Raw genomic sequence first — 15,000 nt, 5'->3', positions numbered from 1 at the left:
GTCTGGGTAGTGTAGTTTAGAGGCAGAGGGGGCATCTGGGTAGTGTAGTTTAGAGACAGAGAGGGGCGTCTGGGTAGTGTAGTTTAGAGGCAGAGAGGGGCGTCTGGGTAGTGTAGTTTAGAGGCAGAGGGGGCGTCTGGGTAGTGTAGTTTAGAGGCAGAGAGGAGCGTCTGGGTAGTGTAGTTTAGAGGCAGAGGGAGCATCTGGGTAGTGTAGTTTAGAGGCAGAGGAGGCATCTGGGTAGTGTAGTTTAGAGGCAGAGAGGAGCATCTGGGTAGTGTAGTTTAGAGGCAGAGAGGGGGTCTGGGTAGTGTAGTTTAGAGGCAGAGAGGAGCATCTGGGTAGTGTAGTTTAGAGGCAGAGAGGGGCATCTGGGTAGTGTAGTTTAGAGGCAGAGGGAGCATCTGGGTAGTGTAGTTTAGAGGCAGAGAGGGCATCTGGGTAGTGTAGTTTAGAGGCAGAGGGAGCATCTGGGTAGTGTAGTTTAGAGGCAGAGAGGGCGTCTGGGTAGTGTAGTTTAGAGGCAGAGAGGAGCATCTGGGTAGTGTAGTTTAGAGACAGAGGGAGCATCTGGGTAGTGTAGTTTAGAGACAGAGGAGGCATCTGGGTAGTGTAGTTTAGAGGCAGAGAGGAGCATCTGGGTAGTGTAGTTTAGAGGCAGAGGAGGCATCTGGGTAGTGTAGTTTAGAGGCAGAGAGGAGCATCTGGGTAGTGTAGTTTAGAGACAGAGGGGGCATCTGGGTAGTGTAGTTTAGAGACAGAGAGGGGCGTCTGGGTAGTGTAGTTTAGAGGCAGAGGGGGCATCTGGGTAGTGTAGTTTAGAGGCAGAGGGAGCATCTGGGTAGTGTAGTTTAGAGACAGAGGAGGCATCTGGGTAGTGTAGTTTAGAGGCAGAGGGGGCATCTGGGTAGTGTAGTTTAGAGGCAGAGGGGGCATCTGGGTAGTGTAGTTTATAGACAGAGAGGGGCATCTGGGTAGTGTAGTTTAGAGACAGAGAGGGGCATCTGGGTAGTGTAGTTTAGAGACAGAGGGAGCATCTGGGTAGTGTAGTTTAGAGACAGAGGGAGCATCTGGGTAGTGTAGTTTAGAGGCAGAGGGAGCATCTGGGTAGTGTAGTTTATAGACAGAGAGGGAGCATCTGGGTAGTGTAGTTTAGAGACAGAGAGGGAGCATCTGGGTAGTGTAGTTTAGAGACAGAGGGAGCATCTGGGTAGTGTAGTTTAGAGACAGAGGGAGCATCTGGGTAGTGTAGTTTAGAGGCAGAGAGGAGCATCTGGGTAGTGTAGTTTAGAGGCAGAGAGGAGCATCTGGGTAGTGTAGTTTAGAGGCAGAGAGGGCATCTGGGTAGTGTAGTTTAGAGGCAGAGAGGAGCATCTGGGTAGTGTAGTTTAGAGGCAGAGGGGGCATCTGGGTAGTGTAGTTTAGAGGCAGAGGGGGCATCTGGGTAGTGTAGTTTATAGACAGAGAGGGGCATCTGGGTAGTGTAGTTTAGAGACAGAGAGGGGCATCTGGGTAGTGTAGTTTAGAGACAGAGGGAGCATCTGGGTAGTGTAGTTTAGAGACAGAGGGAGCATCTGGGTAGTGTAGTTTAGAGGCAGAGGGAGCATCTGGGTAGTGTAGTTTAGAGACAGAGAGGAGCATCTGGGTAGTGTAGTTTAGAGGCAGAGAGGAGCATCTGGGTAGTGTAGTTTAGAGGCAGAGAGGAGCATCTGGGTAGTGTAGTTTAGAGACAGAGAGGAGCATCTGGGTAGTGTAGTTTAGAGGCAGAGAGGAGCATCTGGGTAGTGTAGTTTAGAGGCAGAGAGGAGCATCTGGGTAGTGTAGTTTAGAGACAGAGAGGAGCATCTGGGTAGTGTAGTTTAGAGGCAGAGAGGAGCATCTGGGTAGTGTAGTTTAGAGGCAGAGAGGGGCGTCTGGGTAGTGTAGTTTAGAGACAGAGGGAGCATCTGGGTAGTGTAGTTTAGAGGCAGAGAGGAGCATCTGGGTAGTGTAGTTTAGAGGCAGAGAGGGGCATCTGGGTAGTGTAGTTTAGAGGCAGAGAGGAGCATCTGGGTAGTGTAGTTTAGAGGCAGAGAGGAGCATCTGGGTAGTGTAGTTTAGAGGCAGAGAGGGGCGTCTGGGTAGTGTAGTTTAGATGCAGAGGGAACCTTATGATTCCCAGCTACTGCCGCCCCTATAGGAGGAACTAGTGTCCTCTAGAGAGAGAGTGGCGTCAGCGGAGGACCAAAATGCGAGACTCATTAGCCAATGAACAGCCAGGAATGGGTCTCGCGCTACTTTTGCATGTTAAAATAAAGCTAATAATGTACAATTTGATTCAAGGGGTGAAAAACCCTTTCAGAGTACAACACAAACTGTCTATTTTGCTGCAACTCGACAGTGCTGCTTAATCCAGGACCTTACCTCCTGGAACTCTTGAGAGTAAAAAACTGGTCCATTGGAGTGAATGGAGATGTCGGGACTCTTCTATCTACATGACTCTGGGAGGAACCTGTGGAAGTGTGAGCAGGGACTATCTCCTTGCTCCTGAAATCTTGTACCTGTTCTGCTGTTGTGTTGCCGGCGTCGGGGCGGGGCACCAGATGCACCCGGGTCTTCCACAGCTGTTTGGAGCGGGCGTCCCGGGCGTACACCACCAGCGGTGTGTGCTCGGCCGCCAGGCGCAGGGGCCGCAGGGCGTACACCGTCCCATCCTCACCCACCCCGAAATTTGAGGGCTCTTCCACCTCCAACCACACCTTCCCCCCACCACAGTCCACAAAACTCACTGCAGAAGAGAGAGAGAGAGAGAGAGAGAGAGAGAGAGAGAGAGAGAGAGAGAGAGAGAGAGAGAGAGAGAGAGAGAGAGAGGGGTCAGTTTGAGTGGAAGACCACATCAAGAATACATCAAAATCATGCATCAAGTAGGCTTGTGCAATGTCCAAAATGTAATGTCCAAATATCAGCCAATATTATATTATGTATTATCTAACAGCCCAGAGATGTGGTCTTTTACTATTCAGGCATCGGATGAAATAATGGATATTCAATATTGCGCAAAATATCACGATAATCACATATTTGATCATATTGAATATTGGCCAAAGCCTAACATGAAGCAGCTGCTGTGGAGTTGGTGTGCGTGTGTGCGATGTTAGTGAGTGTGTATATGTGAGTGTGTGTATGTGAGTGTGTGTACAGTATGTGAGTGTGTGTATGGGAGTGTGTGTATGTGAGTGTGTGTCTTTGTTTCTAAAATGTAAATATGACCCAACATTAGCTGACAGTCAATAATCACAACAACTTGCCCAATACTAATCAATACTAATCAGTAATCAGTAATCACTACTAATCTATTCTTGGGAGAGGCATGTTTCTGGCAAAAGTCTCCTTTTGACATTGGGGAAGCTCAACCCAGCTCAACACCCTAAATTCGCAATATTTTAGATTCTTTTGGTGACATTTTAAACGTCTCAAAAATGAAGTTGACAGAGAGAGAGAGAGAGAGAGAGAGAGAGAGAGAGAGATGGTGGTAAACAACCATTGAAATTGGGTGGGGGGGGGCTGCGATAAGAGCTGGTGTGTGATTCACTGACTGTGTGTGTGCAGATGTGTGTGTGACTGTGTATGCGCGTGCGTGCATGCATGTGTGTGTGCACGTGTGTGTGTGCACGTGTGTGTGTGTGTGTGTGCGCTCGTGCGTGTATGTGTGTGTGCGCACGTGTGTAAATGTTTGCTCATGCGAGAGTGTATTCATGTCAGGAATGTGCAGGGAGGGAACCTGATTTACTGTAGAAGCCCTCAGAGTAATACTTGAGTTTTGTTTTGGTCCAAATGCTCTGACCTATATATTAATATTCTGAGCTGCTGAGAAACAAACTAGATCATCATCCACTGTTATGAGATGCTTTGCTTTCTAGTTTTGGACTAAAGCTCCTCTGTGGAATACTGCAAATCCATCACCGCAATGCTCTTCTTACCAGGGGGGGGGGCAAGCCTCCAAAATCACATTTAGACTATATGTTACTATGGGATACTAAAACTACTCCTTCACACTGTATGGGCAGTGGTGGCCTAAAGGCCAGAGAAGCCAGCTTGTGACCGGCAGGATCAATCTGGGTGGGGAAAGTGAAAAAGCAGCACTTGCCCCTCCCTCATTACCACCACTGAGGTGCCCTTGAGCAAGGCCCTTAACCCCCAAACGCTCCAGTGGAGCTGCTCAGTGGCCAGCAGATGAGACGGTGGTTGTACTGGTCAGCTTCCAGGTGTGAAGGTGTGTAATTTGACCCCCCAAAAAAGCCCGTTTTATATATAAAAAGAAGTTAATTTCCTACCCTGGTGTGAATGTGAACAGGGCGCTCCTGAACAAGAGAGCATTGCTCTCAGAGAGACTCCCCTGTATAAAATAAAGCTTACTTTTTTTATCAAGTTATTTTTTTCTGGATTTCCCCCATTTTCTAGCTTAGCTTCAAGCTAAAACAATCATCCCTGGGCAAGAGTCTAATCCTCACTAAGACCCCCCACCTGCTACTGCTTTGTCACTGGCTGTGTGTGTGTGTGTGTGTGTGTGTGTGTGTGTGTGTGTGTGTGTGTGTGTGTGTGTGTGTGTGTGTGTGTGTGTGTGTGTGTGTGTGTGTGTGTGTGTGTGTGTGTGTGTGTGTGTGTGTGTGTGTGTGTGTGTGTGTGTGTGTGTGTGTGTGTGTGTGTGCAAAGTAATCCAGTTACTTTTGCTGTAGTCTGACTCACTGGAAGCAGGCTGTGGGTATAATGCTGCCTTCACGTGCTCCTCGGAAGCTCGTATTTACCAGTTGTGCAGTGCTAATTGACAGCGTTCAAGTGCTCTTGGTTGGAAAGAGCAACAAACATGGACCCCCGAAGTAAGGTTGTTTTCTCGTGGCTGCTGTTTTCTTATCAAAAGCAAGTAGTGGGTTATTATTATGGTAGCTAGCTACATCAGCCATAATGTGCAACTACAAAAAATAAATGATAGCTACTATGAACAGAATAACAATATATATAACTTATATATAACTTTTTACAATCGATTGACTCCATACTTTCCACCATTGTTGTAGTCCTTAAACATCACGCAACATCACAACTCGGAAACTCGGGTATCATCGAAATTCGAAAGTTCCCAAATTCCCACTCGTAAATACAACATTTGAGGGTCTGTTCATGTGCTCGCAACTGTGTGTATAAATATTCCATGTTGTGTGTTTGCTTCATTTAAGGCGTTTATGCTGCAGCCAAGAAAGCCGTTGCTAGGCTTGGGCCAAAATGTGTGAAGTGGCTGGAAAAAACCGTAGCCATGGGGGCAACTTTCGTGGTCTACATGGACCAATACAGTAGGTTTATTATAGGACCTATATGGACCTACAGTCTAGGTTTGGATATGACAAACATGCAGGGCCGCTGCTGGCCATTTGGGTGCCCTAAGCGTAATTGTTTTGTGGTGCCCCCCCCCCCCCCCCGCAAAACTTTCAATAACTGTCAAACGAAAGACTGCAAATTCATTAATTATGAACGATACTAGTGTATCTCACATTACATTACATGTGGGAAACAAACAATTGTTAGAATTACTGTACATGTCAGCAAACAAGTGATTGTTAAACTGTACATGCAAGCAGGGGCGGACTGGGATCATAATTCAGGCCGGGCATTAGATACCAAGCAGGCCAGGCCGATACGGGCCGACGTGCGTGCCGAAGGGCGGCGACGAAAAATTTGGGCTGTTTCAAGCCCAATTTGGACCGTTTGAAGCCAGATTTGGGCTGTTTGAAGCAGTGTTAATTTCGTCAACGATGACGATGACGAAATTATTTCGTCAACGCCCCTTTTTTTCATGACGAAGGACGAGACGTTGACTAGCTAAAAATAGCTCTTCTTGACGAAAATATGACGAGACGTATTGTTGTTTTCGTTGACGAGACGAGACGTGACGAAAACGTAGTGGGTGGGCTGTCGGACTTTCAAAATGCATGACATTTCAGCAGCAATTGCAGCAAATGCGTCCTGTCCTTGTTTGGTTGACAGCGTGTTCCTCTTGGTTTCTATATACTCTTTGCTGTTACCACACCCACCAGGCACAACGTGCTTCCGTGTTTACAAGCAGAGTTTACGTGGTGGCCAGCCTCAACCAACATGGTCAACACAGGAAGAGTTTGGTTGTCGAGAAATAGAACTGATTTATACTTTACCTATAATCCAGCGGAAAGGAAAACAGTGCACCGTAGTGACGATGACAGGCGGAGATACGCGATGTGTTATGTGGATATACAACGAACTTAAAAGAGGCACGCTACGGTAAGCTACACCCTGTTGCAAATGAATGGGCTGTTAGCTGCATGCTAACGTTGGCTTGCTTGCGCTAACGTTAGTTAACAAGCTTGTCATGAGTAAAACTGCAGGGCTTTTGGTCACAGCAAGTGAAGTCATAATATTGTCCCACGTTTGAGTGAAACATATGGGGGGAAATTTAGCCATTCAGACCTGTTGCTGTCCCCCAGTGTGTCTAGAACAGCATATGTGGCTGCTGTATGTAACGTTAGCAGTTCATGTTAGCCAGCATGTTTATTTTGGACAATCTTAGTAGATCATCAGTAGCCTACAGCAAGGCAGCATTCCATCTCCATCGATTGTAGAGTCTCTGCTAGAGCTATCAAACTGGTAAGGAAACAAGTAAAGGTGTTAAGAGAGTTAACTATGAATTGCAGCCTGTCAACCTTGATTACAATTTCCAATACCTGTATTGACATAATTTAATTATTTTAAAGACATACATTTTTTGACTAAAACTAATGACTAAAACTTGACTAAAATGCAATGAGTTTTCGTCGACTAAAACTAGACTAAAACTATCAAGGATAGAAATGACTAAAATGTGACTAAACGAAAAAGCATTTTCGTCCAAAAGACTAAGACTAAGACTAAATCTAAAATAGCTGCCAAAATTAACACTGGTTTGAAGCCAGATTTGGGCCGTTTGAAGCCCGATTTGGGTTGTTTGAAGCCAGATTTGGGCCAGTTGAAGCCAGATTTGGGCCGGTTGAAGACAGATTTGGGCCGTTTGAAGCCCAATTTGGGCCGAGTCCAATTTTACAATGAGATGCACCCACTTTAACCCTGAATAAAGTAATAAAAACACTAGTAAACCAGTAGGCGGCGCCTGGCCTGCTGTTCAGTGAGTGGCCTGACTGAGGGCACCCAATTTTTTTTTTTTTTGTGCCCTCAGTCACATGATGCCCTACGCAGTCTGCGTACTCTGCGTAATGGGGTGCGGCGGGCCTGCAAACATGAAAAAAGCATGTAAATCAAGCAGATCTCGCTGTGCTAATATGTTAGCGTAGCGTCGATGCTGATCTGTCTGTAGCACACGGTGAGGGTCAACTTGCTGGGATGAAACTGGGACGGTCAGAGACTCTTTGACCTGAGGGGGATTTGTCCCGTTTAATCTGTATGTTGATCAAGAGAAAAAGGTGAAGAATTGCTTTTATCATTGACCTCATTGTGGTGCCTCAACACTGCATGTCAGTGACCTTGCTGACACACACACACACACACACACACACACACACACACACACACACACACACACACACACACACACACACACAAACACACACACACACACACACACACACACACACACACACACACACACACACACACACACACACACACACACTCTAGAATGTGCTGTGTGTTTCTAAGCATCCCTTCCTCTCTCCTCTCTGCCTATAAAGTACATGACAATTGTGACATCTTTAGAATCAGAATCTTTACTGAATCTGTAAACTCTGTATAGTGATTCATCTCAATGTAGACATGATCATATCATGTCTACATTGAGATGAATCAGTTATTCTGCAAACAGTTTGCAGAAGTATATGTTATGGCTTAATACACTTTTTTTTTGCAACTTCCCGGCTTCTGGCTTCAATTCAATATTTGCTTTGTATAAGCTGTACTTGATGTTGATAAAGCGGATGAGTGGTGAAATTCCATTCTAGAACAGTGGTGCCATGTGTCATGTGTTTTGTCTGATATGTATTTATTGATTGATGCTCATTTTAAAGGCACTTCCCACACCATATAGTTTGAAGAGAAGCAGGGAGATGCATGTGGAGTCTGAGCTGTAACAGTGTGTTTGATGAGCTTAGGAGCTGCCTGCAGCTACACACATGAAGGAAAGGAAGGACACATCAAGGAGGGAAAATATACACACAAAAAGGAAGGCATACTTGCATCCACCCACACACATACACACGCACACACAGAGTCGCAGACACATACACACGTAGACACACACACGCGCGCACACACACAAACACACACACACACACACACACACACACACACACACACGTACACGCACACCCGCAGGCAGACACACACACACACACGCACGAGCACACGGACACACACGCACGCAGAGTCGCAGACACATACACATGTAGACACACACACACACGCATACAGACACACCCACACGCACGCACACACACACGCAGTCGCAGACACATACACACGTAGACACACACACACACACGCACGCACACACACACACACAGACACACACACACACACACACACACACACACACACACACACAGAAATGAAGATTAAAAGACAACAAAGAAGACCAAACAGGATTAAAGCCTTGGCTGTGAATCTTCCAAAACAATTTCCTGTCTGCTCAAATACTCACAAACACTGCTGATCTCAGTGTGTGTGTGTGTGTGTGTGTGTGTGTGTGTGTGTGTGTGTGTGTGTGTGCGTGTGTGTGTGCGTCGCAGTGACCGCTGTGTGTTGCTAGATAAAGTTGGAGTGAAGCCAGAGGCCACCTTCCTTCTCTCAGCTCTCCCTCAGATCAGCCCAGACAGAGCAGACAGAGCAGATAGAAGATATGATGTCATCACTGCCTCTCGCTTAGCTCATGTCAACAACTAGCCTCTGCAGCTCGGCTGCTGAGTGGCCTCGCCTGCCCTGTGGGCATGTGCAGCGCACACACAACACTGATGACATCGCTCACTGATGACAGCACAATTGCTCGAGTGACATCACTCAGCGCACAATTGCTCAACTTCGCATCACTGATCAACACTGATGATGGTCATAGACATGATGACATCACAAGTGCTCGAGTGACATCACTGATGAGGTCATAGACATTGTGACATCATCAGTGACATCACAATTTCTCAAGTGACCATCACTGATGACATAATCGACTGCTCGGGTGACATCACTGATGATGTCATGCTGAAAGAAATCCTAGAGGAAACACTGGACACTAATGATGAAATAAACACTACATACAGTATAGTTCACCATGATAAACACTACATAGTTTACTGATAAACACTACATATAGTTCACTATACAGTGTTTCCCCTAGAACATTTTTCAGGCCTGGAGGGATTTCGAAATGTACCCCGACCGCAACGGTGGGGGGCCCTCGCTGGCGACGCTATACTTTTAGCTAACCTGTTCGCATCTATGTTTGCAATGACATCGCAAGTATCATCATACTATTATGGGAAGCGATGCAAACAGGTGTATTATTATGGGATGTGTGTTTGTTTCCCAGGCAACGACACACGTTGGCACGTTTTGGAACAGCGACGGACGCTGGCGCAATGCTCCTAAAAGCAAAATGCTTATTGTTTTGAATGATTTGGCATCTTCTATTACTGTCAACACTGTCAACACCAGTAGTAATAGTATGCCATAAAGGTTTATTGAGATTTTGGGGAGAGCAGAAAAAAAAGATTATATATTTTTTTTGCAATTTCTTTTCTGGCCTGGCGGGCCCATCAGGCCTGTAGAATGGCAGGGGAAACACTGCTATATGATAACCACTACATATAGTTCACTCACTATATGATAACCACTACATATAGTTCACTCACTATATGATAACCACTACATATAGTTCACTCACTATATGATAACCACTACATATAGTTCACTCACTATATGATAACCACTACATATAGTTCACTCACTATATGATAACCACTACATATAGTTCACTCACTATATGATAAACACTACATATAGTTCACTCACTATATGATAACCACTACATATAGTTCACTCACTATATGATAACCACTACATATAGTTCACTCACTATATAAACACTACATATAGTTCACTCACTATATGATAAACACTACATATAGTTCACTCACTATATGATAACCACTACATATAGTTCACTCACTATATGATAACCACTACATATAGTTCACTCACTATATGATAACCACGACATATAGTTCACTCACTATATAAACACTACATATAGTTCACTCACTATATGATAAACACTACATATAGTTCACTCACTATATGATAAACACTACATATAGTTCACTCACTATATGATAAACACTACATATAGTTCACTCACTGATAACCACTACATATAGTTCACTCACTATATGATAACCACTACATATAGTTCACTCACTATATGATAACCACTACATATAGTTCACTCACTATATAAACACTACATATAGTTCACTCACTATATGATAACCACTACATATAGTTCACTCACTATATGATAACCACTACATATAGTTCACTCACTATATGATAAACACTACATATAGTTCACTCACTATATGATAACCACTACATATAGTTCACTCACTATATGATAACCACTACATATAGTTCACTCACTATATGATAACCACTACATATAGTTCACTCACTATATGATAACCACTACATATAGTTCACTCACTATATGATAACCACTACATATAGTTCACTCACTATATGATAACCACTACATATAGTTCACTCACTATATGATAACCACTACATATAGTTCACTCACTATATGATAACCACTACATATAGTTCACTCACTATATGATAACCACTACATATAGTTCACTCACTATATGATAACCACTACATATAGTTCACTCACTATATGATAAAAAAAAAAAAAAAAACACGATTTCAGACGGCAGCCCGTCTTTATTGTCACACAAACACACTACAACACATGCATGCGGCCACAACACACACTCATGCTGACGGTGGCCGGTGAATTATGTCCTCTGCATTTGACCCATCCAGGCTTGTCCTTTCCTCCAGGGGGCAGGCCAGGAGCAGTGGTCGCTATTTCATTCCAGCGCCCGGGGACCTTCATTGGACCATCATTGGACCAACTTCAGATGTTGTCGTCACTGGTCGGATGACGATATTCTGCATGTTTTTTTTTAGTGGGGGGTTATGTACGGAGGAACCCCCTGGGGGGTACGGGGAGAACATGCAAACTCCACACAGAAAGGCCCTTTCGACGAGATAGCCCACCTGGGCAGTAGGCACTGAAGATATGGGGGGTCACAACTCCAGCGCCCACAGCGTCCCAGGTGAGAATCGAAGTCGCTACATGGGGAACAGTGAGTGAGTGAACCATTCCGAACACGGCTATTATGTGCAAGAAATCATACAGTACTCCCATACTGTAAAAGTATTTTAATATATGAACCTAATTGATTTAATATTTCTAATGCATTCATTTAGATATTTTAAGACTCCTTGCTTCATTGTGGTATTTGAGCAGCCACTAACGGCAGGCTTGACTTCATTACAGCAGTCATTACATTTCTGTCTGTTGACTAAAAGGGGGATAAACCCCTCAATTTATAAAACTAGATACTGTTGAGAACATGAAAATAGATCTGATTTTTGTTTGAATAACGTACGCTTACTCATTTCATCTATTTGTTTTATACTATATTGCCTTGTTTTTTCTTTTCATTTCATGCAAACCACTCAGATGAATTGAATCAGCAGTGTTATTATCATCCCAACAGGATTCATAAGAATTCTTTAACTCTGTGCTCTTCGCCTCCCAGTCAAGATCCTGCCAATAACAACAACTCCCCACCAGTCCAACAGAGACGCCCTGGTTTCCCTTGGCAACCACCCCGGTTTCCCTTGGCAACCACCCCGGTTACCCCTGGCAACCACCCCGGTTACCCCTGGCAACTGCCCCTCGTTAGGAATGCGCCGTCTCTCTGTGGCCCGGGTGGGCGGGGCTTCTGTAACGGATCACTCTGTCAAACCAAATCAATACGACACGCCCCTCAAAAGCCAATATGTGGCCAATAAAGCCCCGGAGGGAACGATGACCTCACCTTCCCCCCCTCCCACACACACACACACACACGCACACACACACACACACACGCGCGCACGCACACGCACGCACACACACACACACACACACACACACACACACACACACACACACACACACACACACACACACACACGCACACACACACAGGCAGACAGATGCTGAGCTCATAGTCAGAGAGCCAGACAGAAGGGTTGGATATGTGGTTCTATAGCTGGATTACACACCCTGTCTGTACGGGTATTACCATGTCAAGAGAGCAGGGCTTCTCCACATACATCATCCCAGCCAATCAGAGAGCACATACATCCATCACAGCCAATCAGAGAGCACCGTACGGGCTCCACATACATCACCACAGCCAATCGGAGAGCACCGTATGGGCTCCACATACATCATAACAGCCAATCGGAGAGCACCGTATGGGCTCCACATACATCATACAGCCAATCAGAGAGCACCGTATGGGCTCCACATACATCCATCACAGCCAATCAGAGAGCACCATATGGCCTCCACATACATCCATCACAGCCAATCAGAGAGCACCGTATGGGCCTCCACATACATCCATCACAGCCAAGGTAAAAGCACTTGTCTACCACTGCGGAGGCCCGGGCTCAATTCCCGGCAGCGGCACCTCGGGCTTGGTCAGACGTTCCTACAGACCCAATTGGCCGTGTCTGCGGGTGGGAACCCGGTGGTGTATGTGTCCTGGTCGCTGCACTAGCGCCTCCCCTGGTCGGCCGTGGCGCCTGTTCGGGGGGGAGGGGAACTGGGGGGAATAACGTGATCCTGAACTCCTCGCTGTCGGGGGAAAGGAAGTGGCTGGCGCCTGGCGACTGCACATGTATCGGAGGAGGCGTGTGCTAGTCTACAGCTCTCCCCAGATCCTCATTTGTGCGATGTTACAGTTACCTACTTGTTACCTCCGTCACCAGACCCGGCAGACCGTGTCACAAGTGCTATTTGGCAAAACGATGTTCTAAAACGTGGGACCCACAGTCGGTACAAAATCAGTCTCAGTGTCTGTTGTCGAATGTGTTCACTGAGGTGTTAAATGTTTGCAGTGTGTTCTCGTGGCTTCAGACTCACAGAGATTTGGTGTGAGGAGGAGAGACTCAGCTTTTCTATTTCACACTGCATTATCAGACTGGAGAGGCTGGCTTTGCCATTTACCACACATCAGCAGTGCACACACAAGACAACACACGACACACACACAATACACACCAGACACACACAAGACGCACACAAGACACACACACAATACACACAAGGCACACACACAATACACACACACGACACATACACAATACACACACAATACACACCAGACACACACAAGACACAATACACACAAGACACACACACAATACACACACCAGACACACACAACACACACACAAGACACACACGACACACACAAGACACACACACAATACACACTTGACACACACACAATACACCAGACACACACAAGACACACACACAGTACACACACGACACACACACAATACACACACAAGACACACAAAAGACACACACCAGACACACACAAGACACACACCAGACACACAAAACACACACACAAGACACAGCACACACGCCATCTTCACCACAGTCCCCATCTGTTATTGCTATGATGCTGGACAGTTCAATCAATACTGTGCGGGTAGCGTCAATCTGTGACAACTGGAGATGCTCTGTGTGCACTCACACACACACACACACACACACACACACACACACACACACACACACACACACACACACACACACACACACACACACACACACACACACACACACTCTCTCTCTCACCAGAATTACATTGACTTCATTATCCTGCTTGATTTCATTGTAGCCTCACAGCAGTTCTGAAGCACAAAAGAGCCCCTGGAGAAATCACCCTGCCCACTGTCACTGTGTGCATGTTCACATTCATTTTCACTACAGCACAAACTGTCACTTCACATTGCAGCTAGACAGCTTTGACCTATTGTGGGTTTTTGAGGGTGTAGCCACCTTATTTCTAGCTGCCATGATGCCTTATGTGCCCCCCCCCCCCCCCGTTACGTTGCTGACACAGACACAACACACTGTAGCACGTAGTTCTCCGTGAAGTGAGCAACGATCTCCCACAGTTTGACTTCCGCTTTAGCGATATGAACCCTAAACCCCCGTAGCGCGCCGTCCAGCTTGGCAAAAATCTCGTCGATAAATATCCCGAGTTGTTCGAAGAGCAACAGAAATAGCGGATGCGATGGATCAAATTATTACATTTCATCAAATAAGTTGTCAAACGAGTGTATTTATTGTGACAAGCAACTCTTTTTTCCCCCCCAGCGTCGGAGTTTTAACGAGGAAATGCGCCAGCTGCAACAATCAGTCGTGTTCTAGACCGGACCTTGCAGCCATAATTATCTTACAGCGGGGCATTCAAAAATAAGGTGGATAGACTGGGATATCTAGGAGGGGAAACATAGACAATAACAAGAGCAAACAGAACATTTATTAGTGTATTTTTTTTAGAACTATAGGTATAGTCTTACAATATCACACAGGAAGCCTTGAGTGGCCTTGAAGTGTTTCAGTCTTCAGATCTGGGTTTTGCTGTTTTCATCTCAATACAAGATGCTAAATGGACATGATAAAGTAGTCGCACCATCTTTGGGTTGAGCCGATATTTTGAAGGCCGATATTGATATTTTTTTCTCTTTTCAAGCTGCCAATATATATCTTCACAGTTGACCACTTCCATCATGTCCACGATTAAAAAGAAAAATGACAAGAATCAGTCAAGTCTGAAACAAAGAGAACGACTAAACGTATTGACC

The 15,000-nt window shown here is 45.6% G+C and overlaps 1 protein-coding gene across 1 annotated transcript in view; it reads right to left on the bottom strand.

Annotated features, from left to right (window-relative positions):
- Window positions 1–15,000, bottom strand: part of LOC310786195 (cadherin-2-like) — a gene marked incomplete at both ends in the record, with an annotated part of 90,416 nt that overhangs the window by 37,229 nt on the left and 38,187 nt on the right. Inside the window, one exon of the mRNA XM_083647368.1 lies at window positions 2,541–2,767. Within this exon, the coding sequence (XP_083503494.1) occupies window positions 2,541–2,767 (227 nt within the window). The remainder of the gene's footprint in view (window positions 1–2,540; window positions 2,768–15,000) is intronic.

Source organism: Poromitra crassiceps (assembly GCF_964638095.1).
Source record: "Poromitra crassiceps genome assembly, chromosome: 12".
Taxonomy (NCBI): Eukaryota; Metazoa; Chordata; class Actinopteri; order Beryciformes; family Melamphaidae; genus Poromitra; species Poromitra crassiceps.
Note: the sequence above shows the minus strand (reverse complement) of the source record. Positions and strands in the feature narration are given on the sequence as shown.